The 23973-nt window shown below is 33.5% G+C and overlaps 1 protein-coding gene across 6 annotated transcripts in view; it reads left to right on the plus strand.

Annotated features, from left to right (window-relative positions):
* The window catches only part of ERBB4 (erb-b2 receptor tyrosine kinase 4), a 1148410-nt gene that overhangs the window by 961416 nt on the left and 163021 nt on the right, over positions 1-23973 (plus strand). For all 6 annotated transcript variants that reach the window (XM_058706132.1, XM_058706147.1, XM_058706154.1 and 3 more), the window contains one exon: positions 18685-18870. In XM_058706132.1, coding sequence (XP_058562115.1) covers positions 18685-18870 — 186 coding nt within the window. The remainder of the gene's footprint in view (positions 1-18684; positions 18871-23973) is intronic.

Consider the following 23973-nt stretch of genomic DNA (forward strand, 5'->3'; position numbering starts at 1 on the left):
GATCATGACCTGAGCCTAAATCAAGAGTCTTACACTTAACTGACTGAGCCACCCAGGTGCCCCCATGCTCGCTCTCTCTTTCTCTCTCTCTCTCTCTTTTTTTTTTTTTTTTGTTTTAGTTGGGTTGGTTGTCTTCTTAAGTTCTATAAGCTCTTCACATATTAGAGAGACTAGCTGTTATAGTAAGTGTTGCAAATATTTTTCCTTTGTCATGTGGGTTTTGATGTCTTTATGGAATAGCATAATATGCATAAATATTTTTAAATCAAATTTATTAGTGTCTTCATTTTTGTGATGACTTGTGTCTTGGTTAGAAAGCAGTTTCCTAGTTTAATTTTCATTGGTTTATTGCTTTTGAAAATTTCACTTGTGAAGTTCTACTTCATCACATTTGATAGGGTGAAGAGATAATAAAAGCAAGGCAAGAAATATTTTGATGTAATATTCTTGAGCTGTGGTTAATTATGATAAAAATCAGCTATAGAAATTTAAGTATTTTGATACTTAAAAGATAATTCCAACCCCACTAAACTGAAAACCTACAACTGATTATTTCACCAACAATAACTTTTTATTGACACAGATGCTGAGAGTTGGATTTAATTATCTCCACTTTATTTTGTAGTCACTTTTCCATGATAATATTTATAATATTTATTAGGTATTTAAAAATAGAGAGACCGGGTCTGAATAATGACACTTAGGCATTGTTATTTACTTGATACTAATGTACTATACAGCTTTAAAAATATTTTCATTAAAACTTATGTGTTCAAATGCTTTATTTCTCAACTTATGTTATTATAGTAAGTGTATATATTTAGGTTATTTGTGAATAACTGCAAAGTGCATTGAAAATTTTAAAAAATAATTTTGAAGTTAATAAAGTAATTTGATATTTTAACTTATCTCTAATTTAATATTAAATATTCTGAAATTTTTAAAATTGTGACTCAAAGATATTTTATTGTCGTTTTTTTGCTCTCAATTGTGACTAAATTAATGTTGATTGAACTTGCTAAACCATTAATTTCATTTAATTATGAAAGTTTAGTATATGTGGCTTAAATAACAACACATTTTCACGGAATTGGATATCTTTCTACACCTGAACCAACCCTTTTATTTTTTTCCTAGTTTCATAAATAAGTTTATAGCTTTGGCTTACTACCTGATCATTATAATTTTTAGGGATGTATTATATTAATGTGGAATATAATGGTAAAAAGCTTTCACTTCATATTGTAAAAAAAAAAATCTGAAGTACCACAAATAAATAAACATGGCTAAAATATTTTAAAAGAAAATGTAGATTTGTGTATATATTAGGAAGAAAAAATTGATATAAGTTAATTTAATAAGTTATATATTATATATGCCCATATGTATGTGTGTGTGTGTGTGTGTGTATATATATATATATATATATAGAGAGAGAGAGAGAGAGGGAGAGAGAGAGACTATATATGTATTTTATTTAAGTCAGGATAGATGTATCCATGTTTTTCTATTTGAGTACTTAAACATAAAGTATGTTTTCATGGTCTGTATTCACATATGCAAGTTTAATCTCTATGTCCAGATTTTTGGACAAAGTTTAAAATTCAGTAATAAAGAAAAGTAGTCTAGTACTCAAAATATATTTTGTTCTATGTTCTTAATCAAAATATATCAGACTCTCTCTAGGCATCAAGAAAGAAATGCTAAGTTGCTCCAGAATACTTTGCAAATGCTAAATATATGGGTCCTGGTCCTTATTATAGATGTTGTTCTGTAAACATTTTGGTATTCCAGTCTTATCTTCTTGATGAAATATTTACCTTCAAATGTATAAATGATCATTTACCCAATAAAATGCACATCTATAACAAAACGTTCTATATATGCACCTATGAATAACAACAAAAAACCCCACTAAATTCCAAGAAATTATCCTAATATATTTGATAATAACCAGCTGAGCTAAAATCTATTATGGGTTTAACCAAAGAGATGTTTCCTTTTGGAGGTACACCTGAATTAAATATGCAAGCTATGTGTGTTGAAAACATATCAGTTTGTAATTGGATCTTTCTTGAGGCCATTCAGACATGCACAATAGACATGGCTTTTGCTCTTGCAATTACTTTAAAATTAATGGGGAAGGAGACTATCTAGTGTACTATCTCTCTTTTCATAATACTTTTTTTTTCTTCTCAAGGTAATGAAAAATATACATTCAAATGTTCTTTTAAATTATTTGAATTCCACTATTAAAGGAAACCTAGGGACAAAGTCAAAAATTAATTTCTTTCTTTCTAAGGAACATTTTTAGAATCTAGGAAAAAATAGATGTCACTAGTTAGTATAATTGACAACAGTAGCCTCTGTGACCTATCTCTAATCTCTGTGTATCAATTATATTGTTTATATTAACACATATTTATAGGTAATATTTTTCTAAATTTTATTCTTATTGCATTTTTTATGAATTCATGTGATATGCAGTTTGTTTTCATTTTTAGAATATGACTGGATATGTGTTAAATGCTGAGTAAATCTCTGTGTTTGTTGATCAAATGAATTCCAATGCTGGATGTTTTCTCCAAAAAGTACACTGTCCCATTAGAAACTCTTAGCTCATAACCAGAATATCTGTAGGTATTTATTTTCAAAGCCATATAAAGTAATCCAATAACTACCAAATGAAGTATTTAAATATTTCCATCACATTTCCAAAAAAAAAAAAATACATTAGTTGTGCAAAAATGCCTTAATGGTAAAAAGCACATAATTCTGTACTGATATTGCAGGTATTCTCAAGTGCATTGCTTCTTTAATCACACTAAAATTTAATTGCACAGTTTGCATTTAAAAATCATTGAAATTGGCTTAGAAGAACCTTCAAATACTTGCTTTCTCTATACTATGATTTTTAAAATTGAAATAAATTTCAGGTTATGATGCTGCACTACATGTTTTAACATCTGTGAATTTTAATTGATATAAATTTCAATTAAAAGGTCTAAAAAGTGAAGAATTTATTTTTTACAAATGGATTTTGCATACCATTTGAAAATTTGATTAATAATTGTTCTGAATATATGAATTATTTTAATGTAAGTAACCTATGTAAGTGTTATCATAAATAACAACTTTCTGGTGCCTCTGATGAAACACACTGTAGCAAATAACTCTTGAGAGTTGAAGTGCCACAAAAACGTTTTCTAATAATCCAAAATTTTCGTAATCATGACTAGTGACTTTAAATGTTTAATTTTTACTCTCAAAATGATCTTATATTTAGGTTTCTAGTAGTAGATCCATCTCAGTTCATTCTGGTTCTTAGAATGAAAACTTAGGTCATGGTCATCAGATTCTTAAAATTAGATAATATTTACAAGAGGACTTCAGAAATTCTGGAAGCTATAATATTATAAAGGATAAAAAGATTAGTAGAAAAAGTCGAAGAGTTTGTTATATATTCATACGTGGGGATACAACAATGACATCGCAACAATTAATAGACACCACAGACAAAAGTTATAGCATGCACCTTTGGAAAGCCGTCCCTGTGTGTATGTGTAAAAAAACAAAAAACAAAAACAAAAACAAAAAAACGATAGTATTAGACAGTACACTGAATGTTGAATACCATAAATTCTTTTGCCCTTTTCAGAATTATTTAGCAGAATGGTCAAAAAGTAATCGTTATGCAGTCATTAGGCAGGGGATACATATGAATAAGGCAATGAGCCAGACTGACCGACACTTACATGGAATTTGATGAAAAGAAAGCCATCCATATAGGTTAAGTAGATTGTGAAGAAAGCATAACCAGTTGTGGGAATGATAAGAATAGAGATGATGAGAAGCACAGTTCTACTTATGTAGGATGCAAATCATTTCCCACAGCAGGGAGGAGGACTAAAAAGAGGGAAACATTTTTATCTTGACTTGTAGATTAAGTCTTCACCTTCCATGAGACAAATTCCTCAAGATTCTGTTACTTAATGAAGGACTAACTACAACAACAAAAATGTTGACACGGGAAACCCCAGTTCAGATATGAGAACACATAAGCTTTAAAAATGTATCTGCCTTTGGCAATTCAGGGCTTCATTTCAGATTTCTCAGGATTCACTGTCAGTGCTAGGATCCCATTACCTCGTTCATGGACAACAGCTTCCCAATCTCTTGGTTTTCAGACCTTTTCCCTATGATTTGTCCTGCTGCTAGATTGAATGTTTCTTGGGCAAAAATTTTGAATTGATCCCCATTTTTGATAGAATAAAATCTAAATGTCAGACATTATTTAAACTCCTCCAAGCCCTACTACCAGCCTGCCTTTCCAGTTTTGCTCCTTACTCTATTCCGTCCCATAAAGCTGATCTAACTGCATTCCCGATACATGCAGATTTTCCCACTTTCCTAACTTTAGAAGGAAAGGAAGCTAATTATATTGAATACCTGTTATGCCCCAGCCCCTGTGCTAGACCCTTTTGTACATATTATGTGAAATTATTGTTACACGAGACAGGCAGTATTGATCTTTAGCTGTTTATAGCTGAGGAACCTGAGGTTTTGACAGTGTAAATGATTTGCTTCTTATCATATAACTAGTAACAGACCAAGCAGACTTTGGAAAGAATTTGCATGAATCAGTGTCCACACCTCTTTTGCCTCATCATACCACCTGGCCCATGTTATTTATTCTTTTACAACGTGTTCTTCCCACATACTAATATCCACATTTATATTTGTCTTCCCAACAAAGTTTTTGTTTTCCTGCATTCAATATCTTCTGTCTTCAATGGATTATTAGAAAAAACTTGCATCATAAATATTTATCATAACTATTACTAATATTCATAACTTAGTTTCACTCAATTTTAAAGACTTCTATGATATTAACTCCTTATAAGTAGAATGTATGTCTTTTTAATTTTTGTGCCCTTGGGGAGTGTATAGAGTAACCCTCAGACAATATTGGGGATAAATTGGTGAATGAATGAAAGCTTGGCTAGCTATTCTCTATGAATTCTCCTAAACTACATACAGTCATTAATAAGGTAATATGTAACGAAATAAGTATTATAGTGCACTGCACTGCTATTTGAGTTCCCGGATGATGTATGTAATACCATGAGTTGACCTTCTCTAGGGTCGCCATTATAGAAATCTAAGATACCATTCCATTTCTAAAATATTGGTTAATTTTCAGTGGCTGGTTTCAAATGCCAGATCATGATTAGATGCCTTCTTGCAGAGATTCTTTCTGAGGTACTTCTTTTTGCACTGCCACTTTCTAAGCCCTGCACAGTGTGTGTCTAACCACAGAGCCACACATTTTTATGACTCATAACCTCCTGAAGCAAATGCAATAACAATAGGGGTCTTCTGTGACACCATATATTTTCTTTCAGGGTTCATTATAACTCATTTTGCCTGAGTGGGTGGTAATATCATTTACTGCTACTATATTAAAAACATAAAAGCATAAATAACATTAATGCAGACTTTTTCTGCTTATTGCCTCTAACTGAATGCCCTTGACATCAGGATCAGTGTAGAATATTAAAATAACATTGACATGAATATTTAATAGAAGAACTTGCATATAAATCATGGTTTCAAATTTAATATATCTGATGATAATAATTAAGTTCATTATAAAAAGTAGAGGAGATAAGAAAGAAATAAATGATAGGGCAAATGATTTCTATATATGAATTATCCTATATGAGCATGAGACTAGAAAGTAAAAAATGGAAGATGTAATTAAAGTCACTATTGTATCTTGAATAAATCATAAAGAACACAATGCAGACTTCTCCTTTATCAGAGGTATATTTGAGACATTTTAGTAGGTATTAAAGGAACACCTAATTTTATTTAGTTGTTTATTATTACATACCTTTAATATAATTGTCATTAATTAACAGATTATTCTTGCAAATTAGAAACACAATAGATGTCTTCCTTTAAAGAAGGTGCAGTATCTAGGAAAATAGAATTGAGTATTAATTCCCCAAATTATGCAAAATGGAAAATTATAAGATCCTAAGTGACTAAATAAGTTTTATTACCAAAATTATTAGATTCTGATCTATTGGAAGTCAAATTTAATTTTAAAAATAATTGATGGAACATTCCTAGAAACAAGTTATCCTATGCAGAAATGAGAATAAAGCCATGAGTTAGTCCCCTCCTGCAAAGGCTCTTTAGCATTTTATTATTGTCAGATTAATTCTAAGTAGTTGAGGATAAGTTGTACTCACTTGATTTATGCAAACAATGGCTAGTGAGTATCTATTAGAATGTCAGTTCATAAAGATTCTGTTAACAGGTTAATCTGATCAGTGATAATTCCTGTAAGGATGCTAAGATAATGAGCACAAAATCTTCTGGTTGTACCTGGTTGCCTAATAGACATTAATAGATCTTGAAGAGATAACATGATAGAAAGAGTCTTTGCTGTGAATACAATGAGAACTAGACTTACATCCCAGCTTAGCTACTTACTAAATTTAGGATCTTGGCAAATTGCTTATCCTTCTCAAACTTGTCTCTTTATTAGTTAGACATAATAGTATCTGTTGGACAACATTGTCCTGAGGACTCAGTTCATGTGTAAAATCATCAGCATTGTGCCAGGCACCATTCAACAAAAAGTAGCAATTATTATGATGATCTGATGGAATTCTTTAATAGATGGCTTTTTAAATTTATTTTTAACAGGTGACTTTAGAAGGATAATAATGTTTGCTAACACCTAAAAAGCTATAGCTAAACTAAATACAGGTCTTATAGATTAAGTAACTCTTAGAGAAACTGAGTTTCATTTATAAAGAGAATTGAGTTTCATTTATAATTGATTTCATTATATATAATGAAATCTTTATAAACCTAAATAAATCATTATTTTGTTGATAATTATTCCTTTCCCCCTGGTGGTAGAGTCCATGGCTTTGGATGATATATTTAGTTCTGGTATGTTTGTGCTTTCATTCTTTTTTTTTTTTTAATTTTTTAACATTTATTTATTTTTGAAAGACAGACAGAACGTGAGTGGGGGAGGGGCAGACAGAGAGGGAGACAGAAGGCTTCAGGCTCCGAGCTGTCAGCGACACAGGGCTCGAGCTCACAGACTGCAGAGATCATGACCTGAAGTCATGACATGAAGATCATGACATGAAGTCATACGCTTAACCGACTGAGCCACCAGGGCGCCCGTGTTTTCACTCTTTATAGCATATTGCAGTGTCCTCTACGGAAGATTCATGTTGGACCTTCCTGTGCTTGTTCCTCCATTATCATTTAGGAAATGTGAATTACCGACGAGTCTGTGCCACATTTTCTGTAACTTTGCTAAGATTAATCAGTAGGCTATAAAGTGCTTCTGCCCTAAATACAAGCATTCACCAGTACCTCTTGGTCTCTATTATCTACTTTAACCCCGATTGCTATTTACTGTTAGTACTGCTATCATGGCTACTGTTTGTTACAGAACAAATTTATGTAGTCCTTGAAGTTCTCTTGCAACTCAATAAGCCACTTTTGGCCTTCTCCTAACTCTTCTTGACTGCTTTATGTTGAAGGTGGGAAGAGAGGTTTCTAGCTCTCCTTGGGCTTAAATAGGAACATAATAGCTTCCAAACTGCTAACAGTGTAAAAAAAAAAAAAAAACAAAAACAAAAAACAAAAAAAAAGGTTTTTTTGATCAGTTTCTCTGAATCCCCCACGGGACTCAAAAAGATCAAAGTGACCAGTCACCCTGACGCTACAGCTTTTTTTTCTAGACTGTTGGCCATGCCTTTACTACTCAACAATAACATAACTTACTGATATAATTGATTTAAATTAATGTAATAATAACTAAACTTTTAAAGCCCACTAGACATTATAAGTTCTTTTCCTATACTATATAATTTAGCTATTATACATGTATGTTAATTTGTAAATAAATTAAAAGAATCTGCATCATTTATTTTATTCTTTTTAAGTGTATTTATTTATTTTGAGAGAAGCAGAGAGAGCACAAGCAGGCGAGGGGCAGAGAGAGAGGGAGAATTCCAAGCAGGCTCATGCAATGCAGGGCTTGAACCCACAAAACTGTCAATCAAGACTCTGACGCTCAACCAACTGAGCCATCCAGGCACCCCTGCATCATTTAGATTAGACTAATATAGTACATCCAAATTAAATAAGGTTTGGTGGCAACATTAATTGTTAAAATATGTATAAAATCAAGGCAATGTTATTTAATCTAACCTTTATATCCCAATATATTCGTTTAGGTTGCTTAAAGAATTGAGAAGGATTGTCAATCTTCATTCAGTCAGGAAGGAAAGACTGTAGTAATTGTATTAGTTTCTGTGGCTGCCCTAACAAATGACCACAAACTTGGTGACATACAACAACAGAAAGTTAAATCACATTTCTGGAGGTCAGACTTCTGAAGTCAAGGTGTTGGTAGGTCTGTGTACCCTCCAGAAGTTCTAAGGAAAAACCTGTTCCCTGCTTCCTCTATCTCCTGGTGGCTGCAGGTGCTCCTTGGCTTGTGGCTACATCACTGTCATCTCTGCCTTCTTCTTCATGTTGCATTCTTCTCTTTGTGTCTGTATCTAATCTCCTTCTGCCTCTCTCTTATAAAGATACTTGTAATGGCATTAAGGCCCACCTGGATAATCTAGGATGATATACTCATGACCAAATCCCTAACTTAATCATATCTGTGTAGACCTTTTTTCCTAATAAGGTAATATTCACAGGTTCCTGGGATTAGAATTTGGACATACTTTAGATTCATCTACAGTGTTTGTTTAGCAATATATCCCATAGGCAAGAGAAATGGGTGTTGGTATAGCATGCATGCCATGTTTTGTCATCAGTGACACAATCTGTCATTTTACAAATAAATGTTAGGTTATGTGACTTGTCCAATTACTGCATCAACAGAATCCCAGAAGGACTCACATGGTATAAAAAGTTGGAGTGATGATAGAGAGTTTAGCAAAGGAGTTTTAATAAAGGTATGGTCAGGGTTGAGGAACACCAACAAAGATTGTTGAAGTGTCTCAACACTAGTAATGGAACTGCTAGGCCTGAAGGAACAAGGAGAAGGTTACCTTGAACTGACAGCAGTGTGGCCTTTGGGAGCTGCAGGAAAGGGGAGGTGAAGGATAAATACTAACCTCACTCTCTTCTCTCAATATTCTGCTCTTGCTTTTCATTGGTTGACCCCAAATGGAAGCTAGGAGACAAGGTAACCTGTTGTCATCCATTTGGTTCAATTTCACTGGATACATGGAAAAGTGAAGTAGGATGGAGATTGGATATGGAGGGGCAAAGAAAAATAGCAGGCCAGTCCCACAGATCATTAGTATCATAGCTGGAAGCAAAGTCGAAGCTTCTTTATTACAAAATTTATTATAATTTTCAACATGTCAAATTTAATTCAACAAATATTTATTAAATACACACAATGTTAAAACTCTCTATGTGACACCACAAAAATGCCTATAATTTTTTATAGGTAATAACTAAAATAGGCTGGAGGTAATGAAAAGAAATCTGCATTCTTTTTAGAGTAGTGATGAGAGTCTGAACTTAAGTGGGTGTCAGAATGAAAATACATAGAACAATGTATTTTTAAACTCCAATAGAATAAACAATAGAACTTTGCAAAATGTTCACTATGAGTAGAATGGAAAACAATGGGGATAGAATGCCAAATAGGAATTGAATATTTGAAAACCAAATTAGAAAATGTTTCTGAAATATACAATATTAGCAGTTAGCAGATAAGCTCTTATGAAGAAATTTACTTTGTACCTTAAATTGAGGTCTGTAGGAAATTTATGTCAAGATGACCAGAAAACATTTGAACTGTGGGTTGATTCCTGGAATGATGTAGGGTGAGAGGGGAAGAATATAAAAAAAATATAATAATGATTCTGTTCATTTGTTAAGAAAATTATATTGTTTCCTTACTATGAGTCATATGCTCTACAAGAATTTGGTAATGGACTAATGAATATGATCAAATAATATTACCGCTTTCAGAATAATCATCAAAGGTGGAAGATTTAACAAATAATAAAAATTAAATAGAAGATACACATTTATAAAGAGCTATTTGTTCCTTCTCAGAGATGACAGATGAAATTGCAGTAATGGAAAAGAAAGCTTAGAATATGGGCACGGTGTATTTTTTTTATAAATTTTAATTTTATTAAAAATTTTTAAATGTTTATTTTTGAGAGAGAGAGACAGACAAGGAAAGAGAATGAATGAGCAGGGGAAGGGCAGAGAGAGAGGGAGACAGGATCTAAAGCAGGCTCTGTGCTGATAGCAGAAGAGCCCAATGTGGGCTTTAACTCACTAATTGTGAGATCATGACCTGAGCTGGAATTGGATGCTTAGCCAACAGAGCCACTCAGGCGCCCCATTATGTTTGGAATATTTTAGACAGGTATTTTGCAAGATATTTTGGATATGATTGTAATGAATTTTGTTTTGTTTTGTTTTGTTTTCTATCTTGTAAATAGCAATGCTATTTAGAGTTTCAAACTAAATCAAATCATGAAAACTACACAATTTTATGCCAGACACCATGTATTTTTGATAACTCTGTCAAATTCCTTAAAGTTATAAAATTATAGATGCCAGAGATTATAGATGAAAGCAGAGAATGTTAGGGACAAGATCACAGCTGCATTTCGACATTTAAGGTATGGAAGGAAAAAGCAGGTACCAATAATTGTAATAAGAGCACTCAGACTGAAGATTTAGGATAGAATAAAATATTAACATCAGCCACAGGAGGGCTTTCAAAAAGTAGCATTGTCAGTGAGATAAAACAGTGCAGAAGCTCAGGAAAATGTAAAAATGAAAAATGGGAGAATTAACCCATTGACTGGGAAAAAGGAGGTTATTGGTGCTTTCTTCAAGAATGATTTGAATACTAAGAATATAGTAAGTGGTAGAAAAACTAGAGCCCTAGGGAGTAAATGACTATAAAATGTAGAAATAGACAAAGTGAAAATAGCAAATACTCCCGAAGTAAAGAAATGGAAAATTTAAGGAACTTTCACTTTTAGCATAGAGGATATCTAAGTATACAGTGAAGTTTCCAATATGGAGTGAAGATGAGTTTGTACTAGAGATAAACAGTGGCAGAATCATTCATGGGAACAAAACGGGATGATGTCAGGTACACATTATAAATACTAAATATAATAAATTACAATTTAATAATAATATACTATAACATACTATAATAATATAATATAATATAATATAATATAATATAATATAATATAATATATAAATACTATGAAAGGTGAAATGTTGTTTTGTTGTTTGTATTGGTTTTTTTTCCTGCCCAGAGATACACATCATAATAAATGTAATAGAGTCAATAAGAAATTTTAAAATATACCAAAGGACTATTTTTAGAAGATAAAATGAGGAGATTGAGGACAAATCTCCATGGACTTATGCCTTTCTCTAACAACATTTGAAAGTTTGAGAATTCAGATGGTGGGAGTTACCTTTGGCCAAAGAGTGGCAAAATGGGAATATGAAGGGGAAAAATATATGATGATGGTAAATGCTTTATTATAATAGTCAACACTGGAGTTCAGGCTGAGAGAGGAGCAAATGAAGCATAACAGAAAGCAGACATGAAAAAAATTATGATTAAATCCAGTCTTCTTCCCGCTACTGCAAAACCTTTCATGATCTGGCCCCTATTTGCATTTCTAATTTTATCTCATTGCTATCACAACTCTTGCTAAATTCCAGACCCTTGAGTCTTGTCAGAGCTTCCCAAATTTGCCAGATTCTTAGGCTCTTATATTTGTCCACCTGGCTGCTTCTCATATTTCAGATCTCAGGACACATTTCCTGACTACCCTTATTTAAAGTAGCTCTGCAACCACTATCCTATTATCTATTACAATGTTCTATTTATTTTGTCCATACTGTTTAAATGATTTATAATTACTTATACATCTGTTTTAGATTTATTTGTTTTTCCTGTGTATTGGCTTTCTCTCCCAGTAGACTGAAAGCTTCACGAGAATAGATATGGTGTTGCAGACCCAACTGCAGTAACAGTGGCAAGCACATTGTAGGTCCTCAATAAATACTTTTAAGTCATGTAAATACATTTACATGAGTAAATGTCTAACAAAGGGATAGGAAAATGTAATAAGGATGAGGGGAAATTCAATGTAAATAAGGGTACGGGAAGGTAGGAAACAGCCAGAACGTGGAAATCTACCTAGTATAGAATTATTCATGAAGTTCTACATTGTGCAGCACTGTTAAGTAATATCTAAATCTAAGATCCAGCTACTCAATGGGTGAATGGTGGAGTATGGAAATGGAACATTTTGACAGCAAAAGTTAGAAGGATCTTAATTTTTATTAGGATAAAATAATGTAAAACTATAAAAAGGATAGCAGAGATTAGAAAAGAGTGCTGAGGCCACTGAGCAATGTGGAGAAACTTAGATTCAATGGCATATTAATTCACTCTAATTGCCACTCACCTACTCACACAAGTAAATTAGTATTTATTTTAGATGTTGAGGAAACAGATGTGGATTTCATTTATTTTATTATCTAGATGCCATCTGCAGCAATACATGTTTGTAAAACATTATTATGGACTGATAATTTTATTTCACTTTTCATCACTGCTGTCATCATTATTTTCTCTGGTTTCTTCATCACCATCATTCTCACTATCTTTAGGAGAGGAGTTTGTGCCAAGCAGTCACAAATCCGCTGACTGTTGCATTAAATGTGGTTTTATGTCTACATTAATTGTTTATCTTTTCTTTTCCTCCATCTTCCTTTTTATCTTCCTTATCCCTGATACAATGAGATTTTACCCATTTTCAGCTGGAGGGTATTGAAGTAATGGTCCATAGACATAATGAAACAGTGAAAGCTTGGCTGAAGTTAACATTAAAAAAAATAGCCCGTAAGTTTTCACTGGCCATATGTTTTTTTTTTCCTTTTTTCTTTTTGTAAAACCACTAACCAACATGAGTGAGAAAACAAGTTTAAGTGGCAAGGTATAAACATCTGAAGGCTGGGCAAAATGATACCTTAATATGACAAATGGTATTGCTTACTTTCATTATTGTACAGAAATGTCTTCCCTTCAGACACAAATAGAGATACAAATAGCATAGGCAAGAGAATAATGTCACACATGCTTCCGAGCTTTTTGTCTATGCCCTGGTCGTCCCTTGATAGTTTAAAAAAAAATGTCCTTATTCAAACCAGACTTCATTATAAAGAAAAATGTTCTTGCTTTAGAGTTTTCACTGTAGCACCTGTTACATTCTTCCCCTCTGTCCATGAGAAAACTCTAATTCACCTACAAAAAAAACATTATAAAGCAAAAGGGAAAACAAAGACAGAAACTAATTTTATTTCTGAAAAAATAGATAATGCACCTGTCAACTTGTATTTATTCCAGTGGCCTTCGGTGACATTTTCTAGTGACAGCAGCAAAGATTCCAAAATTGCTTCCATAGGCCCCACACAGAGATAGGTAACAGGGGACATTATTAACTTCAACACAGAGCAATTTATTGAAGCCCAACACTCCATTATTAAAATATTGGAATTTTTTCCCTTTCTATCCCACTCATCACTCTAAATGAATCCACATTCTCTTTTCTTTATCTCTTTTCCTATCCCCCAAAAAAGCCATCTGCTATTTCCTTTATGAAAAAAATAAAACCTACAATTAGTGTCTTGTTCATCTTTTCTTTCTCAAAAAAAGAGAACTATTATGCAAATACTCTGCAATTTGGTTTCAAATACTCTTTGTAGTGTGATGAGCAATTTTCCTTAATACAACCCCAGCTTTTTTGCCAGGACTTACTAATAGATTTTTTTAAAAGAAAACTTTCATGTGACTTTTTTACACTCTTCTGATGTAAACTTTTTGCATGCATATGTAGAATGAAATTATCATTATTCCTTGAGTTGTAAAAGAAAAAACATTGTTTATACATTTTATCCTGAAAAAGAAGCCTAAAATAACCTCGAAATTGTTCTTTTACCTTAAACTTCATCATTTTCTTCTTCATGCTTTCTGAAAACGCATTGTATGCAATGGCAGTTTACCTGTTAGTGCGAATTTGTTGGTTGATTTTAGTGTTTCTTCAGGAACTTAGGTATAATTTGACCCAATTCTTCAGGTATGACTGATATCAGGTGTGTGGAGCTGTCTTCCTCTTAACAAGATAAGCATCTACAGTGAGAGGTGCTGATGGAAGTGAAAATTTAAAAGTACAGTATCAGAAGAAATAGCACTGCACTAAGAATCAGATATCAGGAGTCTTAACCCTGATCTGCCAGTTATCATAAGACCTGAGGCAGTAAGCCCACCAGCCTTGGTTTTCTCCTTTTATAGCTGAGAATCACTGCCTCCTTTGAGTGCTACTAGGCTTATAATGAGGATCAAACCACAGTTGCAAGTTACTACTTTTGCAATGGATTCTAGATACATTTCTTGGCAATGTTTCAGAGGTCTTCAATTTCCCTATTTCCTACAGTAGCTTCACCTGGAGAGCTTGCTACAAATGCAGCTTTATGATCAATTTCTAGACTGGATTATCTGGGAGTGGGACCAGGATAACTACTTGTAATGACAAACCTAGGCAACTCATGCTCATGAAAGACTGAAAGCCACTAGAAGAGAAATAGAGAAAATGCAATCAATATAAATTTAATGTAATTAGATAATATCTAATTTTGTGCTTGATTAAATTTGCTATTTAATTTGATTACATGTTCTGCTTATTTGTTGGTGTATATGTATATATTTATATGTGTGCATATCATAATTCAGTGAAGGAACCCTGTGGTTTACACTTTCAATATTAATGTTAATACTTAATTAATGAATAACAATACTGGATTAAATAATAGGTAATACTACTTGCTAACATTCCTATCTGTATTCTCCTTATAACTACATTGATTTCCTTTATTTCAAATGTTTACTAATGTTTCAAATGTTTTCCAATGTTTAAAATATACAGTAAGTGAAACCAAAATGTTTCTACTTTTTTGGACCCAGATGGGGCCATATTCATAGTAATGACTCAAATTTATGGCCCTGCTCATTATGCAGAAACTCCAGCCACCAGAGAAATTTCCCCAAATAGTTCGGGCAGTTGCTGAGTGTCTCATACGTACCTATAAACTACTCAGTGCTCTCTGGGCTGCTAGTCCTCAAGGCATTGCTGTGGTGACAGGCTCAGCAAGGAAACATAGAAACCGGTATCCTCCCCTGTTCTATGCTTCTGGTTGCCTGGGGCTACTGAGGAAGGAGGAATGTCAGCATCTACTCAGAAGCCATCTGGAAAACAGCAATTTCTGCTTCTGCCCACAAAGACTCAAAACAGTCTTTTGAGTTGGGCTGATAGTATTTTATCAGCTTTTTTTTTTTTTCTGTTTGGCCTTATATATCTTCTTTCTCAAAGACAGGTGCCTATTCTGCCCCACTGTTCCTCACTCATAAAAGTAAAACATTATACTTGACTAAGAACCTAGCTAGATCCAGTAAATTCATATACTCCATCAGATATACACGTAATTGTGAATCATCTTTAGACTCAGCTGAATTCAACACCGCTAAAGTAGCAGTGGAGTTTAAAAGTTAATAATGTCTTTGGTTTCACTCTTATGTGGATCCTGAGAAACGTAACAGAAACCCATGGGGGAGGGGAAGGGAAAAAAAAAAAAAAAGAGGTTAGAGTGGGAGAGAGCCAAAGCAGAAGAGACTGTTAAAAACTGAGAACAAACTGAGGGTTGATGGGGGGTGGGAGGGAGGGCAGGGTGGGTGATGGGTATTGAGGAGGGCACCTTTTGGGATGAGCACTGGGTGTTGTATGGAAACCAATTTGACAGTAAATTTCATATATTAAAAAATAAATAAATAAATAAATAAATAAATAAATAAATAAAAAGTTAATAATGTCTTGGGGAGCCTGGGTGGCTCAGTGTGTTGAATGACTGACTTCAGCTCCAGTCGTGATCTCATGGTGTGTGAGTTCGAGCCCCACATCGAGCTCTGTCCTGACAGCTCAGAGTCTGGAGCCTGCTTCAGATTCTGTGTCTCCCTCTCTCTCTGACCCTCCCCCACTCATGCTCTGTCTCTTTCTGTCTCAGAAATAAACAAACATTAAAAAAAATTTTTTTAAAGTTAATGTCTTCTCAAATAGCTGTAAAGTAATAATAGTAAGTCAAATACTTCTACAAGGCGAATAGTAAAAGACAGAATTCTAGAGTGACCCTCCATTCCTTTTCCTACTCATTTTCCACAGCCCAAAACAATCACTTTCAGCTTCTCAGCAATTTATTTTTTCACTTAACTCTATATCTAAATAATATGCTGACACTGTCAACTCTTGATTTTTCCATTTTATGCATCATATGCTAACTTGTCACTAGGAACAACAGGAATGTACCTTTCACTTTCTTCCTATCACCCCTTTGCAGAGGAACACCTCCCTTCCCTTCAGTTTTCAATATGGTTATATGATGTCTGCATATATCAGCATTTGTACTTAGGTCATTATGTTTCTACAACTATTCCCTGCCATGCTCTATGGCGAGTACAATGATTTTCTTTTTCATGGATATCTTTGTGTTTTTCCAAATCAATTGCTTCATTTTATTTTTGCCTAGTTTTCTGTGCATTGATCATTAATTTGAATTTCGGTTTCTGATAAATATATATGCTCTTCATGTATTTTAAAGTCATTAGGTATTCTATCATCTCCATCTTCTTGGATCACCTTTTCCAGAGCAATATGCCCACTCAAGTCTGGACTGACTGCTATCTCGGTCTCTTGAACAGCTTTTATTCTGGAATATCCCTTCACTGTCGTCATTCTGTTTCCTCAATTCAATGTACTCTTATAATTGCTCCCTCTTATTTAGTGAGCACAGCTAACAGAGAAAGGAGGCATCTGAGAGAAGTTTCTTTAAGAACAAGCATGGCTGAACATGTGTGTATATCCACTCCCTTGGTTGAATTTTTGCTGGCTTTGGAATTTGAGGTTTAAACAATTTAAGTTTCAGAATTTCGAAGTCACAGCTCCATTTGGGAAGAGGAAGTAGAAGCGGCCCCAATTTTCCCTATATATAAATTTACATAATCTTATTATTTTCACCAGAGTACTTCTCTTTCTATTTTGCCTAATAGCCATAGTCCACAATCCTTTTGATTTAGCTTCTCCCAAAGACGAAAGAGAGGAGGAGATCTGCCATCTTAAGTGCCTCCAAAATACACTTTGAAACGGTCCTACTGAAGTCAGTTTCTCCTCCCTGTTCCATTTGCACAGATTTGAGGCACTAACACTACTTGAGCCTTCGGTGGTGACACATGTGGTGTAAATTGGATTTCTTCTCAGTTTCCCTACCTGCTACATTAAGCTTCGGATGTCTTATGTCTGTTAATTTAGTTACTACTATTAAGCCACATTCTACTCTGTATTCTATCTTTATTGCCTCCTTTCTATGATTGTTGGTTTCTGCCTCTTTATTAATGCCCTTATTGTTAATGTAGTGGAAATGAGAGGGAATGGAAATAATTTGTTTATTCGATTTTCCATGTCATCTTAAATAATAGATCAGTAGATCTTTCTGTCCTCCATTTTTAGTCTTGAAAAATTTCAAAGGCACAGAAGATATACAAGAATGCTAATATAAACATTCTCATAGCCTCAAAGTAGGTACACTAATTGATAATAAATTGTCACATCTGTGCCATCCCCCTTGTGTGTGTGTGTGCAAGTGTGTGTGCACATGCATGGAAGGTCCTATTTGTTTTAAATTATAGTAAAGATACTTAAAATAACTTTATTGGAGAGTAACTTTAAGATGCACTAAATGACTATCATATGTCCAATCTTCATTAAACAAGAATGACATGATTATGATAAAGAAATTAGAGCTATTTTCTCATTTCATGAAATGATAAAGTTGGAGTAGACAAGTTTTCATGGTCTCACTCAGCTATTATATTTTATGATTCTATAACTAATACACGACTTATAAATTTGGAAATGAAGTAGAATTGAATAAAGGCAAATGTATGGAGCAAATTTAAAGGTTTATTTTTCTACATAAATCCCCAATGGGCATAGTGCTTGTAATTGTTTAAGTTTTGATATTTATAATTTATTAAATTATACCTGTGTATTCTATCTGACTCCACACTAATAACAGATGACTTACCTTTGGTTCGCCTTGTACTATGTACAAATAATTACATTTGTATGGATTATTGTACTCCAGAACCAAGATCAAAAGTTAAAAACCCATGGTATAAGTCAAGATTCAATATCAACTTACTTAGCAGTAAATAAAATCAAATATTGTTCATACTACAAAAGATAAAACACTAATAGTAATTTTATATTCATTTAATTTTATAACATTGTCCGTCTTAATAAATGTATAGTCCTTGTTTTTTCACTTAAATTTACTTGAATTAAGTCACTTTAAAAATATAATAGCTGCAATAATGCCTTTTCATTTTTAATGGATTCCATTGAATGAGAGTACGTTTTCAAAATTATTATCAGCACCATTAATATAGTGAGTGCTATAAAGGAATTTGAGTTGAAATTACATTAAATTTTTTTTTTTTAATAGGAAGCTTTGATCATGGCAAGTATGGACCATCCACACTTAGTCCGGTTATTGGGTGTGTGTCTGAGCCCAACCATTCAACTGGTTACACAGCTTATGCCCCATGGCTGCCTGTTGGATTATGTCCATGAACATAAGGATAACATTGGATCCCAGCTACTGCTTAACTGGTGTGTCCAAATAGCTAAGGTAAGTTCCCATCACTTTTGATGGCAATGACTCTCCTCTCTTATCTCCTAATCTAGAAGAGTATGGATACTGAAAATATGTCAAGTCTTTCAGTATATTTAAATAAAACAAATTACTTATGCTATATTGAAAGATGTAGGGAAGTATTTGCATTCAAATCACAGATCAAACACATGGTATACTTATATATTTGGGGAATTTTTACTGCTATTTGTGTTATGTTAACCAGATGCCAAAACAAATAGATTACTGATCAGAAGGAAAAAAATGTTCTACCAAATTTGTTTAGCTTTTCGTTTGTTTTGATATAGTTTAATTAACAAACAAAATCCAAGAAAGAAAAGATTGAATATAAGAATTATCCCATTATAGACAACTTTATTAAGATAGTATGTACATTTAATTCTCAATATTAGAAATGATCAAGTTCTAAATATCCTCCTAGACATTTTGATAATTCTCAGTTAGTCTTTAATGGTTGGGGTTTTTCAGCCTGGCACACCGTCTCGGGCATGTAACATGCATAAGGAAGTGGCATGGATCTCAGGACCTGAGGTGATGGGGTGGGGGCTCTGTGGTGACCTAGAGAACACCATTGCCCTCTGAAAGGACTACGGTTTTTTCCACCATTATTATGTGTTCTTCCAGTGTTTCCAAGGGGCCAAAATTCTGGATTTTTCTTTTTTATGTGACTTCTCCAAATTTAAATCTTGGCTCAAGCTGCTGAAGTGTTCTAGAAACGAAAAAAAGCATTTATGCCTTGCAGTCCACTGGTGTGAAATTTCTGGTGTCCATGTTTTACATTCAAATAACCCATTTATGATCACCTATACCAAGAATATTTCTTGAAAATTTTCTCCAGGATAAATAGATGTGAAATGAGTTTTAATTCTCTGTTTAAACCTCTATTTACATCACAAATTGACCTAATGTTCAGTTAATTCTATAGATGTGTTCGTCTTTGCGTTTGTATTAGATAGATGCCAAAGTGTTAATTTAGTAATTCTAGTCTATTTCTTTTTACAGCCTATGAATGAATAAAAATTCATTTCCTAGAGTAGAAATTTGAAGTAATTCTTAAAATTCCAAAAATTATCTAAAGGGAAAGTCCAGTTTAGTTTTCATACCATAAATTCCATTATAGTTTCATTATGGACCATGTATTATATTTTTGTTACTATTACATGTTGAACTGACAACTTAGAGAATTTTTTACAGTAATGAAGTTTGAAACACAACTCTTCAAAAATTGATTTACTTACCTAAGAACTCCAATAAATTATAAGGTGAGCTAAACATGCAATAGAAATTCTCAAATCATTCTAGCAGTATAAATGAGAATAAAACTAAGTTTCAAATTTCTTTGCTGTTTTCTGTTTCCCACAGTATTCTTCATAATTTAGGTTTTGTCCTTAGAGATTCATGACATCAATATATCATTTATGCAAAGCTGTACACTCTAATAATAGAAACTACTTTGAGTTCCCTGAATAATTGCACTGTTTTAAACCATTTTGCCTTTGTGAATGCCATCCTTTCTGCTTAGAAATCTTTCCTCATAGCTTCTTGATCACATATGATGGTCCTTTCATCCATCAATGCTGATTGGGTTCCTCTGCTTACAGAACCTTCCCTACTCAACCTTTTTCTCCAAACAGAAGCAATTTCTGCATTTGTTTGGTCATTGGTATCTTGAACACATTTTTATTATTCAAGTTTTATACTATGTAGTTTATATGATTGACTGTATGGCAAGTTTCTTTAGTCATTAATCTTTTAATAAACATCTATAGACACCTTCCATGTATCAGGTACTATGCTGCCTGAATTGTCTAGGGGCAAACAACGTGGACATGGGCCTGGTTGTCTTTGTATACCCTAATAGCCAGAATAGCCAACAGATAAAACAATTAAGTATAGTATTATACTTAATGCTTGGGTTCACATTTTGATGAAAAATAATTACAGAGCACACTTAAGGTAGACACCATTGAATCCTGAGGGAGAATATTTGGCTATGGGATGAAAATTTAGGCAGAGGAAAGATTCCACAAGAGCTGTATAGATATGGTGACCATGTAATGTATCATCCAGCTGGAACATTTTTAAGAGTGAAAGAAGGCTCTATCACTAGTTACGCGAAGGCAACAGACACACAAATGTGTTAAACAGAACAAGGGATGTGATAACCCTGTGTAGCATGAAAGGTTTGCATTTTATTATAAAAACAGTAGATATTGAAGTATTTTACGTTCTAATGGGACATTACCAGTTTATATATGGAGCTGAAATCAAGGCAATCCAAAAATGAAAATGAAGATACCAGTCAGAAGTCTGGGGGTAATGAAAGTAAGGAGAAGTAAATAGGATTAAGATATATATTTTTAGATAAATATAGGCTTCTGAATATAAGTTGTTGGGGTGTATGGTGGTGCTCTTTCCTGAGCTGGTGAAGGCTGAGATTTGAACATAATTGTAGAAAAAAAATTGAGAGTTCAGTTCCAGACATGGCAAATTGCAAAGGTTTATACAACATGAAACCGGAGCTTTCGACTAGGTGGTTGAATTTGGTTGCGACTCTCAATATAGAGTGAAGAGTTTTGAGTATTTAAATATATGGGAATATTTGTAATGACCTAGCTACTGACTCAGTCTGATTCATATTTCTTCCCAGCACCGAAAATTGGTATAGTAGCCATTCAATAAACATTTAATAAATACTTTTAACTCATGAAGAATTTGAAAAAATCATTATGGGAAAAACCCATAAAGAGAGAACCCTTCCTTCATCTTTTTTTTTCTACTTTGGGGGCACAATTGTATAGTGGAAACAGCATTAGGATCTGAAGGACCTGCATTAATATGATGGTACCCACTTTTTTAAAAAATATATGAAATTTATTGTCAATTGGTTTCCATACAACATCCAGTGCTCATCCCAACAGGTGCCCTCTTCAATACCCATCACCCACCCTCCCCTCCCTCCCACCCCCCATCAGCCCTCAGTTTGTTCTCAGTACTACCTTTTTTTCTTATTTGCAAAATGAGCATAATTGTATCTACTTCTGGTAGGCTGAAACTCCCTACCCTGAAATATGTTATATCCCATCCACGGCATCTGTGAATATGTTACTTCACATGTTAGAAGGGAATTGTGAATGTTATTAAATTAAGGATTTTGAGATGAAGAGATTATCCTGGATCACCAAGGTGGGCCCAATGTAATCTAAGAATTCTTATAAGTGGGAGGCAGAAGGATCAGAGTAAGTGAAGATATAAAGATGGGAGCAAAGCTGGAATGATGTGCTTTGAAGACAGGGAAGGGGACCACATGCTGGAAAATAGAATCTACCTCTAGAAAGGAAATAGATTCTCCCTACAATGTTCAGGCCTGCCACATCTTGATTTTATTCCAGTTTACAAACCAATTCAGGACTTCTGACATCCACAACTGTAAGAAAATAAATTTGTATTGTTGTAAGCCATTAAATCTGTGGTAATTAGATACAGCAATAAAAAATTAATATACTTACTCATAGTGGCTTGCAAAGATTAAATAAAATAGTCCAATGCAACTTCCTTGGCTCAGCTCCTAGAACATGAAGTGCTTAAAAGCAATTTGTTTTTATTACGTATAGGTTGAAAGCCTCAAAACAGAGAATTGTTTTAAAAATTTCTGTAAAATATGAGTAATATGGTCTGAGTAAACACAAGTATTTCACAAATAGTTATTCCAGTAACTTAGAGGCTTTGTCTTCTTTGCTTTTAATTCTTACCAAGAGTGGCTCAGGAAAGTAAGATAGCATCATAATTACTTCAATACCCACTTTGTTTTTTTCACTGATAAAGTTGGGGGGGTTGGGGGTAAAACTGTAAAGTAACTTATCTATATTTGTGTTATAACATACCTGTAGAAAATACAACAATACATAGGAAAATAATAATTATAGCTAACATCAAGCAGCTCTTACTCTGTGCAAACCACTACTCTATATTTTATTCATTAATTAATTTGTCTCATCACAAACCTATGAAGTAAGTATCATGATTTTCATTTCACAGATAAAATCGCAGAGAATGTAAGTTACTTGATTAAATGCACACAGCTAACACATAAATAGTTGAACAACTAATCTGTGTTTTTGTATATAAGGGAGAAAATATTTTTAACAAATTTTACCCCTATTCCCAGTTTTATTTCCATTTTTCCTTTGGTATGTCATTCTACAAAACCTTATGTCATAGGAGACAGAAATTTAAACACCAAAATTGTTTGACTCTTATAGGTAGCCATATTAACTTTGCAAATACTGTATTTGGAACTTGATTTAATTTGGAAGCAGAGCAGGATATATTATTATTTAATGTTTATATAATACCATATGCCTTCCTGGTGCTTTATGAATCCAGGATAGAAATAATGATGAGAATCCCTTCTTTCATACTTGTTGCTAACATGTTGGGCAAGCAGTTTTTAAGACAACTTAGCAGACTCTAAAAAGTGTATGTGAGTTTAGAATGATGGAACTTCCTGGTAACACCAATAATGACTGAGTCTATGTGGATAAAGCATGTCTTATACACTTGGTATCTGCTTGGTGCTTTAGGCACATTGTGCTATTGAATATTTACTGAAACTCTAGTAGGTATGGGTCATTATTCTCCCAATTTATAGATGAGGAAAATAGGGGAAGTTAACTCCTAATGGACAAAACGGTAGGTTGAAATGCCTGTGTTCTAACCAGGGAACTCTGGTGCCTGAGCAAGGTCTTTAAGCCATTCAGCACCTGCCTCTCCAAACACATACACATCACTGCAGCTTAAAGCCCCTTGCTGTCCTCAACAGCACTTCTGAATATGGAAAGCATCGAGGAGCAAGACATCTGACACCATGAGACAGTGGTGTCTCATCATTAATCCCATAAAAGAAAAGGTTCTATCATGAATAATACTTTTCATTGTCTTCATGAGAATTTTTTTTATTGCCTTCTCATCAGCATGTATGTTTCATTTTCTGGGAAAGAACTAGATAGTCTTTCAACTTTGGGGGATTTTTTTGAACCAATGTTTTAATTATAAGTTATTTTGATAAAGCAAGCTCAA

This window comes from Neofelis nebulosa, chromosome 2, assembly GCF_028018385.1.
Source record: "Neofelis nebulosa isolate mNeoNeb1 chromosome 2, mNeoNeb1.pri, whole genome shotgun sequence".
In the NCBI taxonomy this organism is placed as follows: Eukaryota; Metazoa; Chordata; class Mammalia; order Carnivora; family Felidae; genus Neofelis; species Neofelis nebulosa.